The 26,969-nt window shown below is 36.1% G+C and overlaps 3 protein-coding genes across 3 annotated transcripts; all 3 read left to right on the forward strand.

The window, feature by feature from the left end:
* Positions 1-720: 720 nt before the first annotated feature.
* LOC141812871 (sister chromatid cohesion 1 protein 3) lies at positions 721-6,107 on the forward strand. The gene is made up of 13 exons (XM_074700820.1): positions 721-841; positions 1,345-1,606; positions 1,698-1,744; positions 1,822-1,871; positions 1,963-2,027; positions 2,099-2,484; positions 2,624-2,741; positions 4,577-4,713; positions 4,804-5,378; positions 5,504-5,540; positions 5,619-5,661; positions 5,755-5,887; positions 6,009-6,107. The coding sequence occupies exons 1-13, from the start codon at positions 721-723 to the stop codon at positions 6,105-6,107; spliced, it is 2,073 nt and encodes a 690-aa protein (XP_074556921.1).
* A 39-nt stretch (positions 6,108-6,146) lies between these two features.
* Positions 6,147-14,069, forward strand: LOC141813558 (sister chromatid cohesion 1 protein 3-like). The gene is made up of 10 exons (XM_074701518.1): positions 6,147-6,236; positions 9,123-9,484; positions 10,104-10,399; positions 10,538-10,655; positions 11,971-12,107; positions 12,197-12,771; positions 12,897-12,933; positions 13,012-13,054; positions 13,148-13,280; positions 13,927-14,069. The coding sequence occupies exons 1-10, from the start codon at positions 6,147-6,149 to the stop codon at positions 14,023-14,025; spliced, it is 1,890 nt and encodes a 629-aa protein (XP_074557619.1). The 3' UTR covers positions 14,026-14,069.
* An 8,059-nt stretch (positions 14,070-22,128) lies between these two features.
* On the forward strand, positions 22,129-23,244 carry LOC141813193 (transcription repressor MYB6-like). The gene is made up of 3 exons (XM_074701109.1): positions 22,129-22,304; positions 22,412-22,541; positions 22,686-23,244. Exons 1-3 carry the CDS (start codon positions 22,172-22,174, stop codon positions 23,218-23,220), a joined length of 798 nt encoding a protein of 265 aa, XP_074557210.1. The 5' UTR covers positions 22,129-22,171; the 3' UTR covers positions 23,221-23,244.
* Positions 23,245-26,969: the final 3,725 nt, after the last annotated feature.

Raw genomic sequence — 26,969 nt, forward strand, 5'->3', positions numbered from 1 at the left:
AATTGATTTATCAAATTACTCGTATTTTGCGTATGGTCAAGAAGACAGAAAAAGTGCCATTGACGGCCCATTTCTATTGAAGGCCAAGGCCCAGGCCCATTTATATTTCATTTCAACAAAAATGAAAATAAAAATTGATAAAAGAAATACTTTTAGCTCTATTATTACTGGGACAAACATCATATAAAAATGTAAAATTATGAGTTAGAAATTAGTATATTAAATCATTAAGAATTAATTAATCATCAATATTGACATTAGACTCTGTATTATTTTCTTAAATAGTCTTATTACTCGTATGGTTTAATTGAATCAAATTAAATTTAAGAAATAATTTGACGTTTAGTTAATCTTTAAATTTAAGTTAAAAAAACTTTTGAAAGGTAGCAAAGTAAATTTCTTCATTTAATATCTGCATATAAATATTTAAAAATAGAATTTATATGGTTATCATATAGATATTCTTTGGTTAGATTTTTTTATAATTCTTTTCTGAATTTGATAGTAAGTTCATTAAAAATTCATGATAAACCTTTCAAATAATAGATTAAAATTGCAAATTTGTGATTGGAATAAAAAAATTATTCAGTTGCCATAAATAATATTCTGTTGCGCTAAATTAGGCTGATTTATCAAATTTTGAATAAATAGGCCAGATTCCATAAGCTTACGTCACGCACCGCGCCTTCCGCTTTCATCGCTTGCAGAAGAAGAACAAAGATGTTCTACTCCCACTCGTTGCTGGCGAAGAAGAGTCCTCTTGGGATGGTGTGGATTGCCGCCCACTCCCAGAAGATGAAGAAGACTCAGATTGACGGGGTCGACATCCGGTGTTCTGCAGGTTCATCTCCATCTCATTCCATCACCTAGGGTTTTTTTTTTATCATCCCGGTTCTCCTTCTCGATTAAATTAAATGAATCCTTAAATAACAAGTAACTTTTGCGGTCATTATTTTACAATGGCAAGATTATATTTTTATGTGTTTTGGTTGGATTTTACTGAAGGTGAATTCTTTATTTTCGATATCGTCAAAAAAAAATTGTCTATATGGTTAAATAATGACCCTGCTGTTGCCTCCAGAGCAGGTTTAGGGTGTATGATCTATGTTTTCTTTTAATTTGACGGAATGCTTACATTGGTTCAGAAATGTATATTTGAGTTGGTTATAACGAGGTATTTGATGATGGATTAATTGCTTTTACTTTCTGTTTACTGATTCTTTCTCTTTTTTAAAAAAACAAACTTTGTTGTAAAATTTTGCATCAGGAAAAGATTGTCATTTTCCTTCTATAGGATGGCCTGGTCTTTTACTTTGGTTTTTAACTTGTTGTGTGCTTTGGTAGATGATATTATGTATCCTCGAGCTCCAATTGCTCTGAGACTGTCAGGGCATCTTCTGGTTGGCCTTGTCAGAATATACTCGCAGAAGGTGAATTATCTGTTCCAGGACTGTAACAGGATGTTGACTAATATAAGGGTGGTTGTTGCTTCAATACAAGTCAATTTACCAGCAAATGCAGATAAAGCTCCATTTGAGTCTATAACATTACCTGAGACCTTTAACCTTGATGCATTGGAGTTAGATGAATCAATCAATCCTATTGAGTATGTAATTTTTCACCTTAGATTGTATAGGGAATTCAAGTGGCTGTTAGCTCTTTATAATTGTTTACTTTGTTCACATATTTTGATACAGAGGCCCAAACAATCACCAAAAAGATTATGAGCAAATAACTTTAGCAGGTCAGTAAATTTTTTTTATTAAAAAAAAAGGTGATGTGCGAGATAGGAGTTTGCTAACAATGGATTTATTGTACTAGGTGAAGCTTCAGCAGGGCAAGATCAGTATGTAGCTTTCCTCATCGATAAGGTCTCAAATATTTTATGTTTTACATGTATCAATGTTTTTATAATTTCAGCCATCTAAATATTTAAGCTTTTATATGGATTGTATGATTTAGGATAACAACACAAACTCATCAGTACATCCAGAAACTAGAAATGATGCAGTGGCCATGGAAGAAGAGTAAGGTTTTATGTCAAGTTTCTCACTGAAACACTTTGGCGCACTTTTGCTAATAGTGCACTTTGATGCAGTGTATTGCCACCATTTGATGGTGGTCTGGATACTATTGTCAGCCCGGCTCTAAATTCTGCATCTTTTGAGGGCCCTGGTTCAAATAATCATGGCAATGGTTCTTTTCAAACTTTTGATGTCAACAATAATATTCAAGAATTTCAAGAAATTGAGGTTATGCGTGACAATAACTTAGAGCCTGAGAACCAGTTAGAGTTGGATAATACTAGCAATGGTGTTGAATTACATGATCATTCTACATCAGTAACAAAGAGAAAGCATAGTTTTGATCCAATACTTGAAGATATTTTGGTTTCTGGAGAGGAACCTTTGCCTTCAACATCTCATGCCAAGTCACCAATGTCTACATTTGATTGCAACATTGCTAACAGGGAGATATCTTCTGGTTAGATTTTTTTGTTCTCTGATATATATTTTCCAATTGTTTCAGGGTTGATCAACTTAACAATCAATCATTTTCATCAGTGTATGATAATATTGTTTGTGATTCATCTTATTCTTTCTGTTCGTTGACTGTTTGGTAGGTCAAGCGTTGCCTCACTTGGAGCTGGAGCTTCAACCTTCACCTCCTGTCAGAGAACGGAAACGAAAGAGAAGAATGAAAAAGCATTCATATGATGAGAAAATTGTACTGTCAAATGCGTAAGTTTCACTAAATTTTTTTACAGAACTTTTGTGGTTTGATCTGTTGTATCAACTAACCAATCTAACTTTATCACTGTCACTTTATAAAATCTTATCATTATTCTTTGTTATTACATCTGGATTTTCACTTTTTAGCTATATCAATCTCCATAAAATCGTAGCATGGTTTGATGATCAATGAAAGAATTGCTGAGTTATTCAAAGCTGGAATGTTAAAATTCACAAATATAAGCATTATAAATTTATAAGTCAGTTTCTATCTCTCCAAACCTCAAACAAATATCTTATGAAACATAACCTTTGTAAAACTTATTATTATGGTAATCGAGTTTGTATATTTTTTATTCAAATTGCACAATTTGATCCAATTTAGGTCACAGATATGACAATTCTTGTGATTCGATCAGACTGGACAAGAATCAGTCTAATATGTGTTGATCAGACTGATTTGTCAGAACCCACATTAGCAATAATTCATGGAACACTACAAAAACCCATGCCAATTAATGCTACCCACACCAACCAAAAAGATAGCTTCCACAATATTTTAGGGTTAAAATATTACTGCTGATAGTGTGATTTTTAATCATATTCAATCATTGTAATTTTCCTATTTCTTTATTAAAAACTGTGGTTGCAAGCTATCTTTTTGATCAAGTTGCCAAAATATGAGTTTAGAGAGTTGCATGATTCATGATTTAATACAATTTATATTCATAAATTCATGATTTTTGACATGAACCTTGATTGGCAATATTGCTTGTTATTTTCTAAGTTTCAATAATTTAGGTTGGACCTTTAAATTTTGATAATCGCTTGGGTCTTTGTTGTTTGCAACAGGCCAACATTTGATACCCTTTAACATGCTACAATGCACATCAAGATGAATTGAAATAATATATATATATATATATATATATATATATATATATATATATATACCATGTGACCTAGAGGTCACGGGTTCAAATCCTGGAAACAGCCTCTTGCCAAAGGCAAGGTAAGGCTGCGTACAATGGATCCTTTCCCCGGATCCCGCATGGCGGGAGCTTTGTGCACCGGGCTGCCCTTATATATATATATATATATATATATATATATATATATATAAAATATCCTGCCCGACGCCCCCGTGCGACCCCGCTGCGCGATCAGCCGACCTTTCGCCGTTCATCGCCGCCGTTCGTCGCCGTCCGATCACCGCCGGCCGCCATCCCGGGCTCGTTGGAAGCGCAACTCGATGGCGCACACACCGGCATCGGATTCCGGCCGGATTGGGTCGGAATCCGGCCGGAATTCCGGCCGAAACAGAGCAGACGGTTCTGGCGGCGATTTCGCCGGAATCCGGCCGGATTCCGACTGAATCGGGGCCGGACTCCGGCCGCGGTCGACGCGGCGGCGCCGGGCGCGTCGACCGCGGCCGGAGTCCGGCCCCGATTCGGCCGGAATCCGGCCGAAACCGGCCAACAGAAACCATACCATTCTCAATGGGACACAAAGACCCAAGTTAGGTACATAGTTGCATTCTTTGATTTCTTTCCTTTTTCTTCTTCATCTCTTTCCTCCTTCCCTTTCCAATTTGCTGTCGGCACCATGCATTGTAATAGTGGTACAACTAAAATAATATTGTTCCAGCATGTGATGAAATCTTCTGAACTTTGAACAAAATCATATGCTTTAACAATTACAAATGAAGTTTTTTAAAAATGATGTTATTTGTTCATTAGTGTTAATAATAGAATGGTTGTAGAATATTCTTACTTGATTAATTTCATTTTTTGTAAACATCATGGATTGAAATTGGTTTTATACATGTAATCTGTTTTTTTTAGAGACATGAAAAAACAACTTGAAGGCACTACTAAATTAGTTTGCAAGCGGAGGAAGCTTCCATGTTCGGTACTAGATCTTTATAAGTACCACATTGACCGCCTCAAAGATCAATTATTTCATGAACCATTGTTATCTGGTTAGTTTTCTTTTCTTTTCTTTTTTTTTTGTCATTTTTACAATTTTGAGTTATAATATGATCCTTAGTTGGAATCAAACATATATACAGGGATGTGTAGTAATCTCCAGGAGGTTTTTTCTAGATCCTTTGCTCTTCAAAGCAACAATTCTAGCCATATGGAAGTTTCATCAGAGCTTGCAAATGAATTACCTCATGTTGCCTCAGAGGATCTACAAAAAGAGCCTGAGCAACAAAATAATTTGGATGGAGAGATTGAGCGACAAAGTGACAGAAATACGGAACTAGAACAACAGAACAAGCTGAATATAATACCTGAGAATTCTCGATTTGATATGCATACTGATATCCAACCAGAACAACAGGATGAGTTGGATCTAATACCTGTGAATCCTCGATTTGATATGCATATTGGAGCGACTATAAATGAAACAATACAATTACCCTCTGGAGGAGTAGATATGACTCCCTTTTACACCACAACAGCAAGTTCAACTCATGACTTTGGTAAGACTTTTGATACAGAGATATTGCCCACAGTTGAAAGTTTTACTAGGACTGAAGCAACTAGTTATGCAACTGGAGCCAACTTATTCTCTTTGGAGGAAGAACCACTTCAAAATAGCATGCCCAGAATTCCAAGTGTGTTGCTATCTGTGGAGGAAGTAAGTTGATTAGTAGAAGAATATTAGTGACACTACTTTCCATGTTTTACTTTTCTTAAGATTGTTTTATACTAATAAGCACCTCTATATACCTTGCCTTGAATCTTTGATCTTGCTTTGTTTAGGATTTTGATTTTCTCGATGCAAGCACCCAATCATCAGGTAAGATAAGTATTTTTTTTTCCTTTGCATACTTTGTTACACAGAAGTTCAAATCTTAAAATAGTTATCCTGACGCAGGTTATAAAGAAAATGAAGCTGGAACTTTATCGGCACGGACCAGGTAAGAGAAATTTGATTTATAATGTATTTATTTTCTTTATTAAAACAAGTGGAAAAACAATGCTCATGTTATTAAAGTTTCTTCATGGTGTAGGGCTGTGGCGCAATTTCTTAAAAATCAATCACCACCTCAGAATCGAGATAGAGAACATAGAGTTTTAAGTTTAAATGATATCTTAAAAGGAAAAACAAGAAGACGATGCGCACAAATATTCTTTGAAAGTTTGGTAATTATATATTCTGACAAACAAACAAAAAATGAACATCCTTAGTATCAGTTCAGATATTATCAATGTGTTCCATATCTTTCTTTCATCTTTGTGCTTATTCTGAAATCTCTGTTGGTAGGTTTTAAAGACTTGTGGGTTCGTAGATGTACAACAAGCAGAGGCATATGGCGATATTGTCATTTCTCCAACACCTGCACTTTTTGCTACCAAGTTTTGAGCCGATACAGAGGTTAAACTATTACTTGCAGCATTCAGCATGAACGGCACCGCGAAGCACTATCTTCTTGGGGAAGAACTCAGTGATCTTGTTCGTCGGTCGGCTCAGCACCCGCCGCCAGCCGGCAAAGTCAGTGGCGCGGGGGCGGGGCGGGGCCACACCGTCCTCCAATTTTCACATTGAACACAGAGGTATACGTGCGTACCATGCAAATGCAGTGATTGCGTTCTTTATTTACCTACTCAAACAGTGAAGAGATGTCTGAGTTTTGTGTCTAGCTAACACTGTATTACTGTCTTCTTCTTCATTGTCCAGAGTGCGGCCAAACGAGTCAATTCATGACGGAATGGATCAATCTATCAAAAACTCATATATAATAGGATGGCACGAGGTGGGGCAGAGCGAGACAGGACGGCAGGTCCGCCATCTTAGTAAATTAGGAAATCTCTGTATAATTTAGCCGTGGGCATTTTTAAATTTAATTGAGTCGGTGAGAAACTGAATATCTGAATTATAAAAAAAAATTAAAACCTATTGGAATCTAGGTGATTGGGAAGACACAATATCACGTTATCTTACATGTGTTGGGCCCAATAACAACAAACCATTGCCGAAAAGATTCCATTGCTGAAGTTTTGTAGAGGCTTATGTTAGTACAAGTTTACTATTATCAATCAAAGTTAGGTGGAAGTCATCATTCTAATGCATTATTGTTGATGTTTACAACATAAATCTTTGTTTTATTAGGCTTTGTTAGGCCATCCAATATTAGGTACATGTACTAATACTTACTTTAAATAATAAAATATCAAGATTTGTCATATGTTCATTACATAAGATGATATATTAGTGTCACCAAGAAGTATATGGACCTACTTAATTAGAAGCCATTAGCTCAACACAAGCAAACACAAGCTCTAGGATCCATTCCAAGTGTTTGATGCACAAGAGTGGACGTCCATAATCTTAACTTTATCTACTATTAACATTAAGCTAATATGTTTGTTTAGCTTAAATACTATACTTAAACCCTAAACACTAAACATTATACTCTAATCCCTAAATCATAAAAAAATTATACTAAATGCTCACAGAGTGCGTACGAGAATGGATGTGCAATATATACATATAATCCTAATATGTTGCGTGCTTGTCTATGCGCGCAGTGTCCGTGATAGAAGCGTCTGGACGCCCAGACTAGGAATAGTATCATTTTATTATTTTTATTTATTTTTTATTTTTTATTTACAGTTAAGCCATTTAGGAGTTTAATTTTAAGGTTTATGGGTTATGTTATAGTATTAAGTATCAAGAATTTTTAAAATGAAAAAATTAGTTTTTCATAAGGTGTGCGAGATAAGGAGTGTGCGATAATAATCCAGCACACGCGCGTGAGCACTTAAATTTTTTAATTTTTGAATTTTTTATGCTTAATACTATAATTTAAACCCTAAAAATAAAATCTTAAATGACATAATCATAAGTAAAAAAGAATAAACATAAAATAAAAAATAATAATAACATGACACTATTCCTATTTCATGAGTCCGAAAGCTTTTGTCATGGATGTTGCGCACTCAGAAGCGTTCCGAGCACTTGAAACATTAACAGTACTATTTTTAATTTAATTTTATTTTTTTGACTTATAATTAAGTCATTTAAGCTTTTTCCTTTAAAGTTTAGGGATTGGGTTATAGTATGAAACACAAAAAAAATTTAAAATAAAAAAAATTTAGTTGCTCATGAAATGTGTCGGGTTATTATCTTGCACTTCTTATTCGGCACACTCTGAGTAAATAATTCACTACAAAAAAACAGTTTTTTAGCGACGAATTTTTGGGACGAATATTATTCGTCGCCAATCAGCAACGAATTTTGGGACGAATATAAATTTCGTCGCTAATCTGCAACAAAATTTGCGACGTACAAAATATTAGTTGCCAATTTAGCAACTCAACATATTCGTTGCCAATTTCGTTGCCAAAAATAATTCGTCGCCAATTTCGTCCCCAATTTGGCGACGAATTCTACTTTCGTCGCCAAATTAGGGACGAATTCCAAATTCGTCGCAAAATTTCACTGTACCACAGCATGATCCTTTTATTTTTTTTTCCCGACGCGAACTTGGCGACGAATTGAGCATTCGTCGCCAATTTGGCGACGAAACCAATTTTTCGTCGCCAATTTAGCAACGAATTTGACGACGACCAAGAATTCGTCGCAAAAAAATCAGCGAAACCCTAGACTGATCGCCACTTTATCCACGCGAATTTGGCGACGAATCCATTATTCGTCGCCAAATTGGCGACGAATCCCGTTATTCGTCGCCAAATTGGCGACGAATCCAGGATTTCGTCGCCAAATTGGCGACGAATACTGGATTCGTCGCCAATTTGGCGACGAATAGTATTGTCGCCAATTTCGTCGCCAATTTGGCGACGAATAATGGATTCGTCGCCAAATCAGCGAAACCCTAGATCTGGACTGTTCGCCACTTTTTCCACGTGAACTTGGCGACGAATCCAGTATTCGTCGCCAAATTGGCGACGAATCCATTATTCGTCGCCAAATTGGCGACGATCCAGGATTCGTCGCCAATTTGGCGAATACTGGATTCGTCGCCAAAGCAGCGAAACCCTAGATCTGGACTGGCGCCACTTTTTCCACGTGAACTTGGCGACGAATCCAGTATTCGTCGCCAAATTGGCGACGAATCCGATTCGTCGCCAAATTGGCGATTATTCGTCGCCAATTTGGCGACGAATAATGGATTTCGTCGCCAATTTGGCGACGAATTTTGCGACGAAACAACTTTCGTCGCAAAAAAAATAACTTAAACCTAGATCCCGACTTTCTCCTTTTCTTCCCACGCGACAAAACCTTCCTCCTCTCGCCGATTCTCTCCCACGAACGCCGCCGGAGCTGTTCCTCGCCGATTTTCTCCCTCGCCGAACCTTTCCTTCGCCGGATCTCGGTGATTTCTCTCCGAAATCTTTCCTCCTCACGCGCGGTAAGCTTTCTCCCTCATTTTTCCTTTTTTTCTACGTTTTTCGCCGCCGGCGCCGCTGGAGAGAGATCGCCGGACGTTGGGTGGCGTCGGGCGGCGCTGGCTGGCCCTGGGCGGCGTCGGGCGGCGCTGGCCGCCTCTGGCCGGCGCTGGCCGCGGCGCTGGCCGGCTCTGGCCGTCGCTGGCCGGCGCTGGCCGCGACTCTGGCGCTGGCGCTGGCCGCCTCAGCCGGCCTGGCCGGCGCCCCTGGCCGGGCAGCAGCCCCCCTGCGCTGGCAGCCCCTGCCGGCGCTGGCCGACGCTGGCCGCTGGCCGGCGCTGGCCGCCTCTGGCCGGCGCTGGCAGCCCCTAGCCGGCGCTGGCCGGCACTGGCAGCCCCTGGCCGGCGCTGGCCGGCGCTAGCAGCCCCTGGCCGGCGCTGGCCGGCGCTAGCAGCCCCTGTCCGGCGCTGGCAACCCCTGTCCGGCGCTGTCCGCCCCTAGCCGGCGTTGTCTGCCCCTGGCCGGCGTTGTCCGCCCCTGGCCGACGCTGGCCAGCCGTTGCCGGTATTGGTTTAGTGAATAACTTTAGGAATTTGGTGGATGGTGGACATGCATCTTAGTGAATAGCTTGAATGTTATAGTGTTTTGCATGATTTGTTTATGCTAATTACTTGCTTAATTACCATAAGTAATATGCTGAATTGATATTTGATCATCTTACTTAATGTTATTACTTAATTGTTGCTTAACAATATTGAAATAAATAATTTGTTGATTAATTTTTTAATATTGTTTGTGCAGATTTATAATTTGCGTGGACGAAACAAATTGGAGAGATATCGGTTTGAGGTATATTTAGAAGTATAGTTGTTTTAGAAATTTATTTAATTTTTATTTATAATTGTATTTATTTTAATGTTATTATTTATTATTCTAATTTATTTTGAATTTATTATACTAACCATAAATTCTAAAACCATTTTTGAGGGCCCTGGTTCAAATACATCAGTGGCAATGGTACTTTTCAAACTTTTCATGTCAACAATAATATTCAAGAATTTCAAGAAATTGAGGTTATGCGTGACAATAACTTAGAGCCTGAGAACCAGTTAGAGTTGGATAATACTAGCAATGGTGTTGAATTACATGATCATTCTACATCAGTAACAAAGAGAAAGCATAGTTTTGATCCAATACTTGAAGATATTTTGGTTTCTAGAGAGGAACCTTTGCCTTCAACATCTCATGCCAAGTCACCAATGTCTACATTTGATTGCAACATTGCTAACAGGGAGATATCTTCTGGTTAGATTTTTTTGTTCTCTGATATATATTTTCCAATTGTTTAGGGTTGATCAACTTAACAATCAATCATTTTCATCAGTGTATGATAATATTGTTTGTGATTCATCTTATTCTTTCTGTTCGTTGACTGTTTGGTAGGTCAAGCGTTGCCTCACTTGGAGCTGGAGCTTCAACCTTCACCTCCTGTCAGAGAACGGAAACGAAAGAGAAGAATGAAAAAGCATTCATATGATGAGAAAATTGTACTGTCAAATGCGTAAGTTTCACTAAATTTTTTTACAGAACTTTTGTGGTTTGATCTGTTGTATCAACTAACCAATCTAACTTTATCACTGTCACTTTATAAAATCTTATCATTATTCTTTGTTATTACATCTGGATTTTCACTTTTTAGCTATATCAATCTCCATAAAATCGTAGCATGGTTTGATGATCAATGAAAGAATTGCTGAGTTATTCAAAGCTGGAATGTTAAAATTCACAAATATAAGCATTATAAATTTATAAGTCAGTTTCTATCTCTCCAAACCTCAAACAAATATCTTATGAAACATAACCTTTGTAAAACTTATTATTATGGTAATCGAGTTTGTATATTTTTTATTCAAATTGCACAATTTGATCCAATTTAGGTCACAGATATGACAATTCTTGTGATTCGATCAGACTGGACAAGAATCAATCTAATATGTGTTGATCAGACTGATTTGTCAGAACCCACATTAGCAATAATTCATGGAACACTACAAAAACCCATGCCAATTAATGCTACCCACACCAACCAAAAAGATAGCTTCCACAATATTTTAGGGTTAAAATATTACTGCTGATAGTGTGATTTTTAATCATATTCAATCATTGTAATTTTCCTATTTCTTTATTAAAAACTGTGGTTGCAAGCTATCTTTTTGATCAAGTTGCCAAAATATGAGTTTAGAGAGTTGCATGATTCATGATTTAATACAATTTATATTCATAAATTCATGATTTTTGACATGAACCTTGATTGGCAATATTGCTTGTTATTTTCTAAGTTTCAATAATTGAGGTTGGACCTTTAAATTTTGATAATCGCTTGGGTCTTTGTTGTTTGCAACAGGCCAACATTTGATACCCTTTAACATGCTACAATGCACATCAAGATGAATTGAAATTATATATATATATATATATATATATATATTAATGTTAAAACCATACGGGTTCATTCTCAATAAGGGCGTACAATGGACAAAGACCCAAGTTAGGTACATAGTTGCATTCTTTGATTTCTTTCCTTTTTCTTCGATTTCATCTCTTTCCTCCTTCCCTTTCCAATTTGCTGTCGGCACCATGCATTGTAATAGTGGTACAACTAAAATAATATTGTTCCAGCATGTGATGAAATCTTCTGAACTTTGAACAAAATCATATGCTTTAACAATTACAAATGAAGTTTTTTAAAAATGATGTTATTTGTTCATTAGTGTTAATAATAGAATGGTTGTAGAATATTCTTACTTGATTAATTTCATTTTTTGTAAACATCATGGATTGAAATTGGTTTTATACATGTAATCTGTTTTTTTTAGAGACATGAAAAAACAACTTGAAGGCACTACTAAATTAGTTTGCAAGCGGAGGAAGCTTCCATGTTCGGTACTAGATCTTTATAAGTACCACATTGACCGCCTCAAAGATCAATTATTTCATGAACCATTGTTATCTGGTTAGTTTTCTTTTCTTTTCTTTTTTTTTGTCATTTTTACAATTTTGAGTTATAATATGATCCTTAGTTGGAATCAAACATATATACAGGGATGTGTAGTAATCTCCAGGAGGTTTTTTCTAGATCCTTTGCTCTTCAAAGCAACAATTCTAGCTATATGGAAGTTTCATCAGAGCTTGCAAATGAATTACCTCATGTTGCCTCAGAGGATCTACAAAAAGAGCCTGAGCAACAAAATAATTTGGATGGAGAGATTGAGCGACAAAGTGACAGCAATATGGAACTAGAACAACAGAACAAGCTGAATATAATACCTGAGAATTCTCGATTTGATATGCATACTGATATCCAACTAGAACAACAGGATGAGTTGGATCTAATACCTGTGAATCCTCGATTTGATATGCATATTGGAGCGACTATAAATGAAACAATACAATTACCCTCTGGAGGAGTAGATATGACTCCCTTTTACACCACAACAGCAAGTTCAACTCATGACTTTGGTAAGACTTTTGATACAGAGATATTGCCCACAGTTGAAAGTTTTACTAGGACTGAAGCAACTAGTTATGCAACTGGAGCCAACTTATTCTCTTTGGAGGAAGAACCACTTCAAAATAGCATGCCCAGAATTCCAAGTGTGTTGCTATCTGTGGAGGAAGTAAGTTGATTAGTAGAAGAATATTAGTGACACTACTTTCCATGTTTTACTTTTCTTAAGATTGTTTTATACTAATAAGCACCTCTATATACCTTGCCTTGAATCTTTGATCTTGCTTTGTTTAGGATTTTGATTTTCTCGATGCAAGCACCCAATCATCAGGTAAGATAAGTATTTTTTTTTCCTTTACATACTTTGTTACACAGAAGTTCAAATTTTAAAATAGTTATCCTGACGCAGGTTATAAAGAAAATGAAGCTGGAACTTTATCGGCACGAACCAGGTAAGAGAAATTTGATTTATAATATATTTATTTTCTTTATTAAAACAAGTGGAAAAACAATGCGTATGTTATTAAAGTTTCTTCATGGTGTAGGGCTGTGGCGCAATTTTTTAAAAATCAATCACCACCTCAGAGTCGAGATAAAGAACATGGAGTTTTAAGTTTAAATGATATCTTAGAAGGAAAAACAAGAAGACGATGCGCACAATTATTCTTTAAAAGTTTGGTAATTATATATTCTAAGAATTTTTTTTTCTTTTTGATTAACATGATTTGAGAACATTGTTAATTCTTCCATTAGAGAGTAAAAGATTTAGCCTTATAGTGGTGAAGTTACCAGGGTTAAAGGAGGCCATGATGACTAACTATTCTCATGGTTTAACGTTTCCTTCTAAAACATTCTCTTTCAAATATCACATAGGCAAAAACAATCTAGTATCATCTCCTGATCGACAAGGTTAGGTTTTTATGAAGAGCGCATAGGATGAAATTCCTTAAGAAGAGATCTTTGGATTAGTATCTCCCAAATATCAGTTTTTCTTTCAAGCAATAAGTATTCTATATCTTTGTTTTTAATGTAGTTTCTACTTGTTTTATCTACAACAAGTGCTTAATCATTTTAAGTGTTTAGTCTTTGTTTTATTAGCTAATTCTTTAACTCAATTTATTAGGCGTAAGTATAAATTTCTACCTTGAATTGTTCTGATTGCAGGAAATAGCGGTGGTTTCGTATACCGACCATACTTTATTTTAGTATTCAAATTCATGACAAACAAAAAAAAAAAGAACATCCTTAGATCAGTTCAGATATTATCAATGTGTTCCATATCTTTCTTTCATCTTTGTGCTTATTCTGAAATCTCTATTGGTAGGTTTTAAAGACTTGTGGGTTCGTAGACGTACAACAAGCAGAGGCATATGGCGATATTGTCATTTCTCCAACACCTGCACTTTTTGCTACCAAGTTTTGAGCCGATATAGATGTTAAAATATTACTTGCAGCATTCAGCATGAACGGCACCGCGAAGCACTATCTTCTTGGGGGAAGAACTCGGTGATCCTGTTCGCCGGCCGGCTCGGCACCCGCCACCAGCCCGCAAAGTCAGCGGCGGCGGGGCGCGGCTACACCGTCCTCCAATTTTCACATTGAACACAGAGGTATACGTGCGTACCATGCAAATGCAGTGATTGCGTTCTTTATTGCCCAGAGTGCGGTCAAACGAGTCAATTCATGACGGAATGGATCAATCTATCAAAAACTCATATATGATAGGATGGCACGAGGTGGGGCAGGGCGAGACAGGACGGCCGGTCCGCCATCTTAGTAAATTAGGAAATCTCTGTATAATTAGCCGTGGGCATTTTTAAAATTAATTGAGTCGGTGAGAAACTGAATATCTGAATTATAAAAAAAAAATTAAAACCTATTGGAATCTATAGGTGATTGGGAAGAGACAATATCACATTATCTTACATGTGTTGGGCCCAATAACAACAAACCATTGCCGAAAAGATTCCATTGCTGAAGTTTTGTAGAGGCTTATGTTAGTACAAGTTTACTATTATCAATCAAAGTTAGGTGGAAGTCATCATTCTAATGCATTATTGTTGATGTTTACAACATAAATCTTTGTTTTATTAGGCTTTGTTAGGCCATCCAATATTAGGTGCATATACTAATGCTTACTTTAAATAATAAAATATCAAGATTTGTCATATGTTCATTACATAAAATGATATATTAGTGTCACCAAGGAGTATATCGACCTACTTAATTAGAAGCCATTAGCTCAACACAAGCAAACAAGCTCTACTAGGATCCATTCTAAGTGTTTGATGCACAAGAGTGTACGCCCATAATCTTAAGTTTATCTACTATTAACATTAAGCTAATATGTTTGTTTAGCCTAAATATTATATCTAAACCCTAAATACTATACTCTAATTCTAATCTCTAAATCTTAAAAAAAATTACATTAGATGCTCACAGAATGCTCACGAATGGATGCTCACAGAATGCTCACGAATGGATGTGCAATATAAACATATAATCCTAATATGTTGCGTGCCTGTTTGTGCACACAGTGTCCGCGACAGAAGCGTCCGAGCGCTCAGACTAAGAATAATATCATTTTATTATTATTATTTATTATTTATTTTTTAACTTACCGTTAAGTCATTTAAAAGTTTACTTTTAAGGTTTAGGGGTTGTGTTATAGTATTAAGTATAAAAAATTTTTAAAATAAAAAAATTTTAGTTGCTCGCAAAGTCAAAATGTGCAAGATAAGGAGTGTGGGATAACAATCTGATACACTCTATGAGCACTTAAATTTTTTTCATTTTTAAATTATTTTTTATGCTTAATATTATAATTCAAATCCTAAATCTTAAAAGTAAAATTTTAAACAGCGTAACCATAAGTAAAAAAGAATAATATAAAATAAAAAATAGTAATAACATGACACTATTCCTATTTCAGACATCCGGAAGCTTCTGTCACGGACGTTGCATGCACAAACGAACATATATATATATATATATATATATATATATATATATATATATATATATATATATATATATATATATATATATATATACGGTTAAGCCATTTAAGATAATTTAGAATTTAGGGGTTAAGTTATAATATTAAACATAAAAAATTTAAAATAAAAAAAATTAGTTGCTCACAAGATGTGTCAGGTTGTTATCCCGTGCTTCTTATCCGACACACCCGTGAATAGTTAATTTTTTTCGTTTTGAAAATTTTTTGTGCTTAGTATTATAACTCAACTCATAGCTCTTGAAGGGAAAATCTTAAATGACTTAACCATAAGTTTAAAAAAACAAATCAAAAATAAAAAAATATTATTGTTTCTGTTTCGGGCATCCAGAATCTTCTATCATGCACTGCACACGCAGGATCAAATGCGCGGGATATCAAAATTGTGTGTGTATATATAAAAAGCAGTTGATATATATATATATATATATATATATATATATATATATATATATATATTATATATATATATATATATATATATATATATATATATATACGGTTTTGATATGCCGCGCGACGTATCCTGCGCACCCGTCCGCGACTCCTCCGACGTTCGCTGCTTCTCCGCCGCTGTTCACCGTCGTCCGACCACCAACGGCCGCCGGACCGGATGCGTTGGAAGGCCAACTCGCCGGCGCTCCGGCCGGACCCGGATTCCCGCCGGATTGTGGCCGGAATCCGGCCGAAATCCGGCCAGAAACGTGACAGAGCCTCTGTTGGGCGATTCCGGCCGAAATCGCGGATTCCGGCCGAATCGCGGCCGGAGACCGGCCGCGGTCGACACGCCGGCGCCGGGCGCGTCGACCGCGGCCGGTCTCCGGCCGCGATTCGGCCGGAATCCGGCCGATTTCGGTCGGAATCGCCCAACAGGCGCTGTTGGCCGATTCCCGGAAATCGGCCGGAATCCGGCCGAATCACGGCCGGAGACCGGCCGCGGTCGACGCGCCCGGCGCCGGCGCGTCGACCGCGGCCGGTCTCCGGCCGTGATTCGGCCGGATTCCGGCCGATTTCCGCCGGAATCGGCCAACAGCGCCTCTGTCGCGTTTCTGGCCGGATTCCGGCCGGATTCCGGCCACAATCCGGCCGGAATCCGATGCCAATGTGTGCGCCGTCGAGTTGTGATTCCAACGAGTCCGAAATTGCGGCCAACGGTGATCGGACGGCGACGAACGGCGACGATGAATGAGAGGAGGTCGGCTGTCGCGGAGGTGTCGCGCGGCGTTTGTCGCGCGGCATATCATTCCTCTATATATATATATATATATATATATATATATATATATATATATATATAGATATGATATCCTGCGCGAGTGAATTGCGCGACTCCGTCCGCGACATCTGACCTGGCGAGGAGTTTCACTGTGCATCGTTCACCGCATCGTCCACCGTGGCCGCCGAAACGAAGGAAACCCTACAAAATCCCGCCTCTCCCAAATCGCGCGGCCAAACCTCAAAATCGCCACGCTTCCCTCTCCCTCGTCTGCTCTCCACGGCGATTCTGAGATCCCAAAATCGGCCTCCTACGCTCGAAAGCCTTCCCGATTCTGCTCCGCTTCCTTTGTGGCCTGCGGAGTTTGTATTCCCGTCACCGTCGGCCCTCCTGCACGTCGTCCGTCGCTCAAACCCTAGCAGCCGTCTCGAGCGACGACGCCATCCTCTCTCCATCGCAGCCGGCGTCGACCCTCCTTTGCCAACTCCGCCTCCGCGCTCGGCGTCGCATCTCCTTCGCGGTCGCAGGCGGCTCGGGCCTCCGGTGATCCTCTCTGCGTCGCGCGAGGGAGGAAAGCGTATTCAGTCTACTACTGAGGGTCGAGATCTTGCGTCGACTGATGGCTTAATGAAGGTCTTCTCCTCACTGACATCATTAGAGTTTAGGGTTTAGGGTTTAGGGTTTACTTGTTGCTGGTTGGACTTTGAGGAAGATACAGTGGACTACTTGTTGAAGACAACAAATCGCCATGATATATTCTGAAGACGAAGATTTTCTATCATCTATATCGTCTACCAAGGTTCAATATTACTATCTCATAATACATTCTGGTTTATGCATCTATAATTATATATATATAGGAATTTGATATCCTGCGCAACCGCCCGATGCGCGATCGTGCGCGCACCGATCGCAGCCGTCCATTTCTCACGATTGCACAGTGTTTCTCCTCGGACGTTCGTTACTTTCCGGCGTCCGTTCATCGCCGTCCGACCACCGATTCCCGCCGGACCGGACCCATTGGAACCGCAACTCACCGGCGGTCCGGCGGGTGCCGGATTTCGGCCGGAATTCGGCCGGATTCCGGCCGAATCGGGGCCGGACTCCGGCCGCGATCGACGTGCCCGGCGCCGGCGCGTCGACCGCGGCCGGAGTCCGGCCCCGATTCGGCCGGATTCCGGCGAAATCGGCCACCAGCGCGTCTGCTGTGTTTCGGCCGGAATTCCGGCCGGATTCCGGCCCAATCCGATGTGTGCGCCGTCGAGTTGCGCTTCCAACGAGCCCGGGATGGTGGCCGGCGGTGACCGGACGGCGAAGAACGGCGGCGATGAACGTCGAGAGGTCGGGCGGTCGCGTATGGGTGTCGGGTTTTTTCGTCGCGCGGGATATCAGAACTCTATATATATATAGTTCATATTATAAAAATTAATTGGAGTTTAAATTATTAAGGGTTCCCTGGTGCAGCTGCCTGAAGTTGGATAAATCATAATTTAAGTTCATCATAAATTAGAGGAAGAAGGTGGTTGGTAATTAACTAACTTATTGACTTTGCTATACTACCCTTCCCCTATTAAGTAGATAGGACAGTAGTTAGGAAACCTAACTATATATTTGCTAATCTCTTAATTATTATACACACACGATCGAAGCTTAAGGCTAATTTATTTATTTATTTATTTATTGTTAAAAGAGATGAGTCTAATTAACGAAACTTATTAAGTTACATATATAAACATCTAGCGAATTATTAAGTGTTCAATTATTCAACAAATGACTTCATATCTTTTCTAAGAATAACTTCTTGAATATAGTCCATTTTATATATCATCAAAAAATAAATTACTAATTTTAAAACTCTAATTTGTTACTATTTTGCATATTAATAAAAATATATTATAGTAAATTGTTTATATAATATAGAAGCTAGAAAATAGCAAACTATTTCAATAAATATTGAAAATTGCATTTGATGCGGTAGAAAATTGTCGCATCATTTGAGATCACTAATGAAGTTTTGAAATCATTGAAGAGGTTTTCTTCTTTATACGTGGTCAACTTTGTCAAAATACACACGTCAAAAACTCGTCGGAAGTTGTCCTAATGAAATCTCTCCAATGTTTAAGTTATTATAATGCTTCAAATAATATAATAGAAAAAGAAAAAAAATAAGATAGAGCGAGTTTAAGAGAGTAATTAGCCCCCGGAGCATGTACATGATATTTATAGGTGTAAAAGGGCAAGATACGTACCTCGAAGATCATGGAGTAGTGGATATCATATTAAGAGGAAGTGGACACATCATTGCTCATACTTTTCTTATAATCCGTTGAGTCTGACTAAATGAGCTCGGATGGCCAGGAGGGCTCGACCTAACGACTCGACTACTTATTAGGATGGACTAGTTTAGGCAAGTCAAACTAGGTGGATAGGCAAACAAACTGATAGGTAGGCAAGTCTACATGATGATAGGTCGACAGGTTGGAAGGTCAACAACATAGCTCAGCTCAGCAACTCAAATAACCTAACTCGACAGCTTAGCTCAGTTAATCTCCGCATCTCTTGGTCAAGTGTGACCCAGATAAAGGTGACTTGGTAAGATAATTGTGTTAGATGCGATGAAATTCATATATATCTTCAAAATAGTATGATATTGTCCACTTTAATTAAGCTCAAACCCTCATGATTTTATTTTTGAGTTTATCCAAAAAGTCTCACATCAATATAGATATCTCTAGCTTATAACCCCAGGATCATGATACTAGTGTTAGATCCGAAGGAATCTACGTATATCTCCAAAATGGTATGATATTATCCACTTTGAACTCAAATCTTCATGATTTTATTTTTGGACTTTACTTAAGGTCTTATACCAATATAGATATCTCCATCTTATAACCCCAGGTAGGGCTAAGTATTCGGTTAAAATTGAACCGAATCGAATCAATCAAAACCGAACCGAATTGAATTTTTTTGAACTAACCGAATCGATTAAATTTTCAAATAAAATCAAACAAATCAAACCGATAAAATATCAATTAATTTGATTTTCGACCGAATTAACCAAAATAATTGAAATTATAAATATTATAAAAAATTTACTAATTAATTAGGGATTTATAAATTTACTAACTTAGAAATCTATAAATTATTTTTTTATTTTAATTAATTCAATTTAATCGAATAAGAAATTTTAAAATCGAAATTGAACCAAATTAATTGTTTTTTAAAAAAAATAATCAAAATTTTAAAATAGCTGAATCAAATTTTTAAATTTGATTGATTTAATCTATTTATTTGGTCTAATCAAATTTTTGCTCATCTCTAATTTCAGAATCTTTTCTATCTATTTTTAATATGAAATTTTAATTGTATCCTGATTGAGCTAGGCGCGTTGTGTTACTTGGACCAGGTCAGGATTCAAAATATAAAGTATTATTCTGTGTTCTTGCCGATGATAAAAGGAAAAAAAAATTAACATTAAAAAGTTATATTTGACCAATTATATCATTAAAGTAAATCAATAAAATGAATCAATTATATCATTACCTTAAAAAAAAATTCTTGGATGAAGTTTTTGGGAGACAACTAATAACTACATTTTAATTTAACAATATATTTGAAAACTAAAATTATATATAAAAATTTGAATATAAGATTATCAATCATGTAATTAAAGTTCAATACAATATATATTTGACAATAAATACAAGTTTTAAATTAATCAGAAAAATTTTATTTGTATTTTATAAACTAAATAATTTGAGATTTAACTTTTTTTATTTTTTAACAATTATTATTATTTTTTATTTATTTTGATAATTTAAATATCCAACTCTTAGAATAAGTTTTGGAGATGATTGATTTAGTCTCGTGAAAATTTCTTATGGAGTATCAAGATAAATTCGAAAAGTTCGTGTTATTGGACATCATAGTCAATGAGAGTTATGCTCCACCTGAGTACTTAACTATGATCAATAACACGGTCACTTCGCCAATGGGCTCACGAGGTTATGACGCATGGGTAGTTATATTTCGTGTTGCATTCTATGCTTTTCTATTAAATAGAACATAAGCATGCTTCAGTTGAGGATTGACCCTGATGCTTTGGAGATCCATCAAGCTAAGTATCTTTATCGTTACACCGTACGTACCGTGTGGCTATTTCCTTAAAATTATTGCTGTAAAAGGTGAAGACATCACCTTAGCTGCTCCTCCAAGGTGGCCCTCGTATACTCTAGAAGAGGGTAAATTATAGAGAATTTTTACTTAACGCAACGATCCTTTTGTGTGGGGAGATGACCCACACAAGATGTATTTGAAATTATTTTGATTCCATTGTTGGTGTAGATGAGATATCACAGGGATGGTATAGATTTTGGTGGATCCCTTGTGCATGTGTCCTTCAATTCATCATAGCTAACCTAATTAATCCAATTTCACATTAAATATTCTTTCAAATAAAAATATATTTTTTTATATACATAATAAAAAAAAACACATGACCCACCAACCAATTATTTTGCACCTTTCTTACCTGTCATTGACCACATTCATCCAACCACATCACTTTGTACCAAACCAATTCAAGCCATATACATACAAATCCAACAATAATTAAACTAATTAATATGTATGTTTTAAAATTAATTTTAGAATAATCTATAGAAACAATATATGAATCTTGATAAAATTTAATTTTCATACTCATCTTGATCTTAGGGATTGGTTTTCCATTTTTCAAATTCATTTCCATAAATTTGTGAACTTTTTGATATTATTCCAATTAGATAGATTTACATAGACCAATTCAAATATTAAAATTTTAAAAATTTTTTCTATATTTAAAAAAAAAAAAATTAATTCACTCTCTCAACTAAACACTTCTACTCGTAGATTAATCGACTGATGGATAAGTTGATTAAATATAATAATTTTTTTTATTATTTTCTAAATGTGTAGGGGTGTGTCGGTGGGGAGGATAGAATAAGTACATATATACGGTATCATAACTACTAAAACTCGAAAAATATATATATTTCTAAACATATAAAGATAGTTATAATTAGGGTTTTGTGTGATGCATCCACCTACCTACCTAATAATTTCTCCCCTATCTCAACCATCCCATCTTGCTCGTACCAACTCGATCCATCCATGAGGATCGAGTCAATAGGACCTAATTTATTAGAATTTTATTTTATTTTTATTTTTTAAAAAAAAATATATTCAAATTCCTTTTTTCTCTCCAATATATACACCTCATGTGTCCCTTCTCCACAAAGGAAGGAGATCGGACAAAAACCAAACTCTTATCTTTCTCTCTTTCTCATCACCACCATGGGGAGGTCTCCTTGTTGTGAGAAGGCTCGCACCAACAAGGGAGCATGGACCAAGGAGGAGGACGAACGGCTCGTCGCCTACATCAAAGCTCACGGCGAAGGATGTTGGAGATCCCTCCCTAAGGAGGCCGGTAATGCCAAATTCATATATGTCTCTTTGATATAATTAAATTTGTGATATGATCACTTGTTCGAATTACGATAATCAATCGAAGCTAATTTTTCTCGTGCCTACTAGGGCTTCTTCGTTGCGGTAAAAGTTGTCGGCTTCGATGGATAAACTACCTACGACCGGGCCTAAAGCGCGGTAACTTCACCGAGGAAGAGGATGAGCAAATCATCCAGATGCATAGTTCGTTGGGAAACAAGTATGTTAATTTTCCAATTCTAGTATATATAATTAATTTTACATTTTTTAAACTAGGAAAGTATATATCGATCAAAATTAGAATATTTGATCATTAATGTTCCATTATTTATTCTTTTATTTTTTAAAAAAAAATAATTTTCAGGTGGTCTTTAATCGCTGCACGATTGCCGGGAAGGACCGACAACGAGATCAAAAACCATTGGAACACACATATAAAGCGCAAGCTCCTTAGTAGCGGAATTGATCCACAAACTCACTGTCAATTGGGCAACCTTCCTCGCGGGCAACTCGTGCCGTCTGCCCCGGTCAAGGTCGATCAAGATCGAATGAAACTGCCATCGATGGGCCTCGACCTAGCCGAGGACGGGCATAGCACCATTACAAGCACGGACGAGGAGTCATCTTTTCCTAATCTCAACCTCGACCTCACTCTCGGACTCGGCCCCGTAAATTCGAATGCAAAATCCTCAAACTCATCACAATTCAAGATAACACCACCGCTACTACCACCTCCGATGACTGCTACAATAATGTCGTCGAGATCCACACGCGGAGGAAAATTTTGTTCGTGCTACCAATTCGGATATCGAATCAACACGGAGGCATGTAATTGCCATGCCATGCGAGAATTGCTTAGGTACTATGGCTCTTTGGAACAAGGGCAGCAAATCCAATAATTGAAATTGTTCTTTATTTTTCTTAGTTAATTGATTTAAAAAAACAAGATTTTATTATTTTGATGGTGCATTTAATGATCTTAAAACATCTTGTTGAAATATGTGTAGTTTTTGCAAACCATCCCTTAAGTTGTAGATATATAATTCGCAATTGAGGCGAGAGCTAAGCTTCTCGAGGGTATCCAAAAAAAAGTACTTATTTGTATTAAGCTCGAATTGTAAATAAGCTCTAATTGTTTTCTATTCCTATTTTTTCTTATAATTGCCAAAGCTACTCAAATAAATATTTTATTTATCATCGATGACTAACGATAACAACAACAAGAATAATAATATTTTATCGTTATGGATGAGATCGACTCGCAAATGGACAAAGTGGGCCAATGATCTATCAATGAATGATTCGAGTGTGGTCCATCGTCCAGTTCAATATCTCATCACCTAACTTGATCGATCATACAACACACCTACCATTCCATGGCCTTTTCGCTATTGTTTAGGTTATTTAGAAATAAACTTAATAATAATAATATTAATATATGTGGAACTAATTAGCTTTTGGGTGATTAGGAAAATGATAATTAAGGAACAAGATTAATTAATTAATTAATTATTGTGTGCATGGAATCTTAACGTTCCTGTGCTACCTACCACTTCTCCCCACATGAACAATTAATTAAGGGCCCTACGTGAAAAGATAACCCTTAAATAAATAAATTTGCAAATAAAATAAAAATAAAATAACATAAAATAAATAGTTGGTCTATATCACCAACCTCTGTCATGTCTTCAATCGACATGTGAAGCCTCTGCAAGATGTTTGTTCTTTTTTATATTTTCCAGATTGATTAATTATATTATTTGAATGTATGAGGTATAAAAAAATTAAGAGAAAATACATTAAAAATATATATTGTTTTTCTCAAAATTATTTGGATAAATAATGAGGTGGTCCATATTTTTGTTGGGAAACTTGGGATCCTTTGCTTCTCTATTATTTTCATGTGACATGAATTATTTGTAGGGTTGTTGCACCAACAAGAATCCTTATCGATTTATTCATAATGATAATGAATTGCCGTCGCGCAATGATACAATGATAAGGTATTCAATGATTTACTTAAGTATTTACGATTTGAATTTTAGTTACGGTGCACTATAAGATATTTTATCAAATGGTCTAAAATATTAACTATTGGGCGCGAAGTCACATGTACTTCTAGATTTAGCCTATAAATAAAAAATTTATGTAAAACCAGACTAATCATTTTCCAGATCAGTTAGATCATAAATATTGAATACATTGATTATAAAAAAAATAATGACAACCTAAATTTACTTGGTTAAGATTTGTAATGCCACAAGCTCAACTCAATTGGATCATCAAATTATTTTTTCAAAAAAATAAATCAATAAACAATTTTTTTGATATAAAAAAATATTAATTTTTAAATTTTAAATAGTTAACTTTTCGAATCGATTAATTTTAGAGATAATCAATTTGATCCTACGAAAATTTTCCATTAATCTCTAGGGATAAATCCGAAAGCATGAACGATACAGTACTTCGTAATCAACGTTTTAGGATTATCTTCCTATTGAAAAAAAATAATCCACAATGTATATAAAAAAATTAATAAATAATTTATTTGATGTTCTTGTTGGGTTGCAAGGGTGCAAATATAGTCTCGCATCTAAAACATATGGAAAAGATTATGGGTTTAAAAGGATGAAAGATATCTTCATTGGAATGAAGCTTTTTGGGGAGAGCCCAAGAACAAAGTCATGAGGGTTTAGGCCCAAAGTGGACAATATCATACTATTGTGGAGATATTTTGATTCCATTGGTTCTTACAATTGGTATCAGAGCGAGACCTCTCTTCACCAAACTAACTGCCGGAAGAGTCATGATCCAGATCTAACCATGTGGGTTAAACTTTAAAAATAAAGGAAGTGGATGCTCCCGTGTCTGAATCAAGAGAACCAGACACCAGGTGAGAAGTCCTAGTTGGTCGGGTGGACCGAGGGGACAAAAAGTCCTAGTTGCGGCTAAGTGGGAAGTCCTAGTGGGTCGGGTGGACCGAGGGACAAAAAGTCCAAGTTGCGACTAGGTGAGAAGTCCTAGTAGGTCGGATTGACCGAGGGGCAAAAAGTCCTAGTTGCGGCTGGTGAGAAGTCCTAGTAGGTCGGGTGGATTGAGGATTCAGACATTAAACGGAGGTTTTCCGTTTGAGGGGGTCCTAGGATTAGACATCAAACAGAGGCTTTCCGTTTGAGGAGAGCCTGTGGTCCTTTGTTTGAGAGGGGATTGTTGGGTTGCAAGGGTGCAAACATAGTCCCACATCTAAAACACATGGAAAATATCATGGGTTTAAAAGGATGAAAGATATCTCCATTGGAATGAAGCCTTTTGGGAAGAGCCCAAGAACAAAGCCATGAGAGTTTAGGCCTAAAGTGGACAATATAATACTAGTGTGGAGATATTTTGATTCTATTGGTTCTTACAGTTCTAGAAAAATATTTTCCAACAATACTTTAAAACTCCTGATTGTATATATTTCTTTTATAAATATATAATAAGGCAAAATTCGAACATTGGATTGTATAAAAAAAGTTTATTGATGGTGAAATTATTAGATTTTACTTTAGCTTTTTTTATAAGAAATATAAATATTAATGGTTAAACTCCTGATTTTGAGAATTTTGAAAATAGAATAAAATAATTAAGTTAGAAAATATATTAATAAATGTAATGGGAATTTTGAGGAAAAGATAGAATTTTGTTAAACTCTTGATTTAATTTCTCTGGGTTTGGGCCAATATGAAGTAGGCCCAAATAGAGAAGCAAGCAAGCCCATTGGGCCATTAAATGCATTTAATTAACTTACTGCAATCTTATGGATTACAGGCCTTAGTGCTAGCCGTTAGGACAAAAATTAATTCATGCGAGTCTAAATATGTGAACTTCCCACCATATTCTTTAAATAAACTTTATAATAATAATAATAATAATAATAATAATAATAATAATAATAATAATAATGCGGTCTAATTTTCTCAAAGGTCCACTTAATTTTTTTGAATTTTTTAAAAAGCGAATCATACTTTAAATTGTATCAAAATGATACCTAATTTCAAAATATCCTTCTCACGTATTTGAGCCCTAAATTAAAAATAAAAAAATAAATTATCTTATATAAATCCAATCGAATCGAATCTGACAGACTCAACTCAGATAAAAATATAAAAATTAATTATTTTATCGAGGAATTTCATATAAAAGTCATTGATGAAGTTTAATTTTTTTTCTTTTAAATTTATTCATAGTTTTATTTTTAATTTTGGAGATTTAAAAATTTTTAAAAACACAAAATCATTATATCTTAATTTTATTTTACTTTTACTTATTTTCTTGTAGTTAGATATTAAATATTTAAAAAAAATAAAAACGTTTAAAAAGATTTTTAATTTTTTTATTAACTTTCTTTTATATTTTTTAAAAAATTAAAATTTTTATTAAAGTTCTAAAATAAAGAATAAAAATATGGATAAATTTAAGAGATTATAATTTAATGACATAAATTTTTATATGAAATTCCTTAATGGAATAATTAACATTTTTTATCCGATTTTGTTCGGTTTAAATAAGAAAAATTCATTTTTTATTTTAATTTAGAGTTGAAATAGATAGAAAAGATATTATAAAAATTAAAATACGATGCATCCTTTAAAAAATTCAGAAGGGCCTT

Source organism: Curcuma longa, chromosome 20 (assembly GCF_044706935.1).
Source record: "Curcuma longa cultivar G26 ecotype Majalengka, Jawa Barat chromosome 20, ITB_CL_G26_1.1, whole genome shotgun sequence".
NCBI lineage: Eukaryota > Viridiplantae > Streptophyta > Magnoliopsida > Zingiberales > Zingiberaceae > Curcuma > Curcuma longa.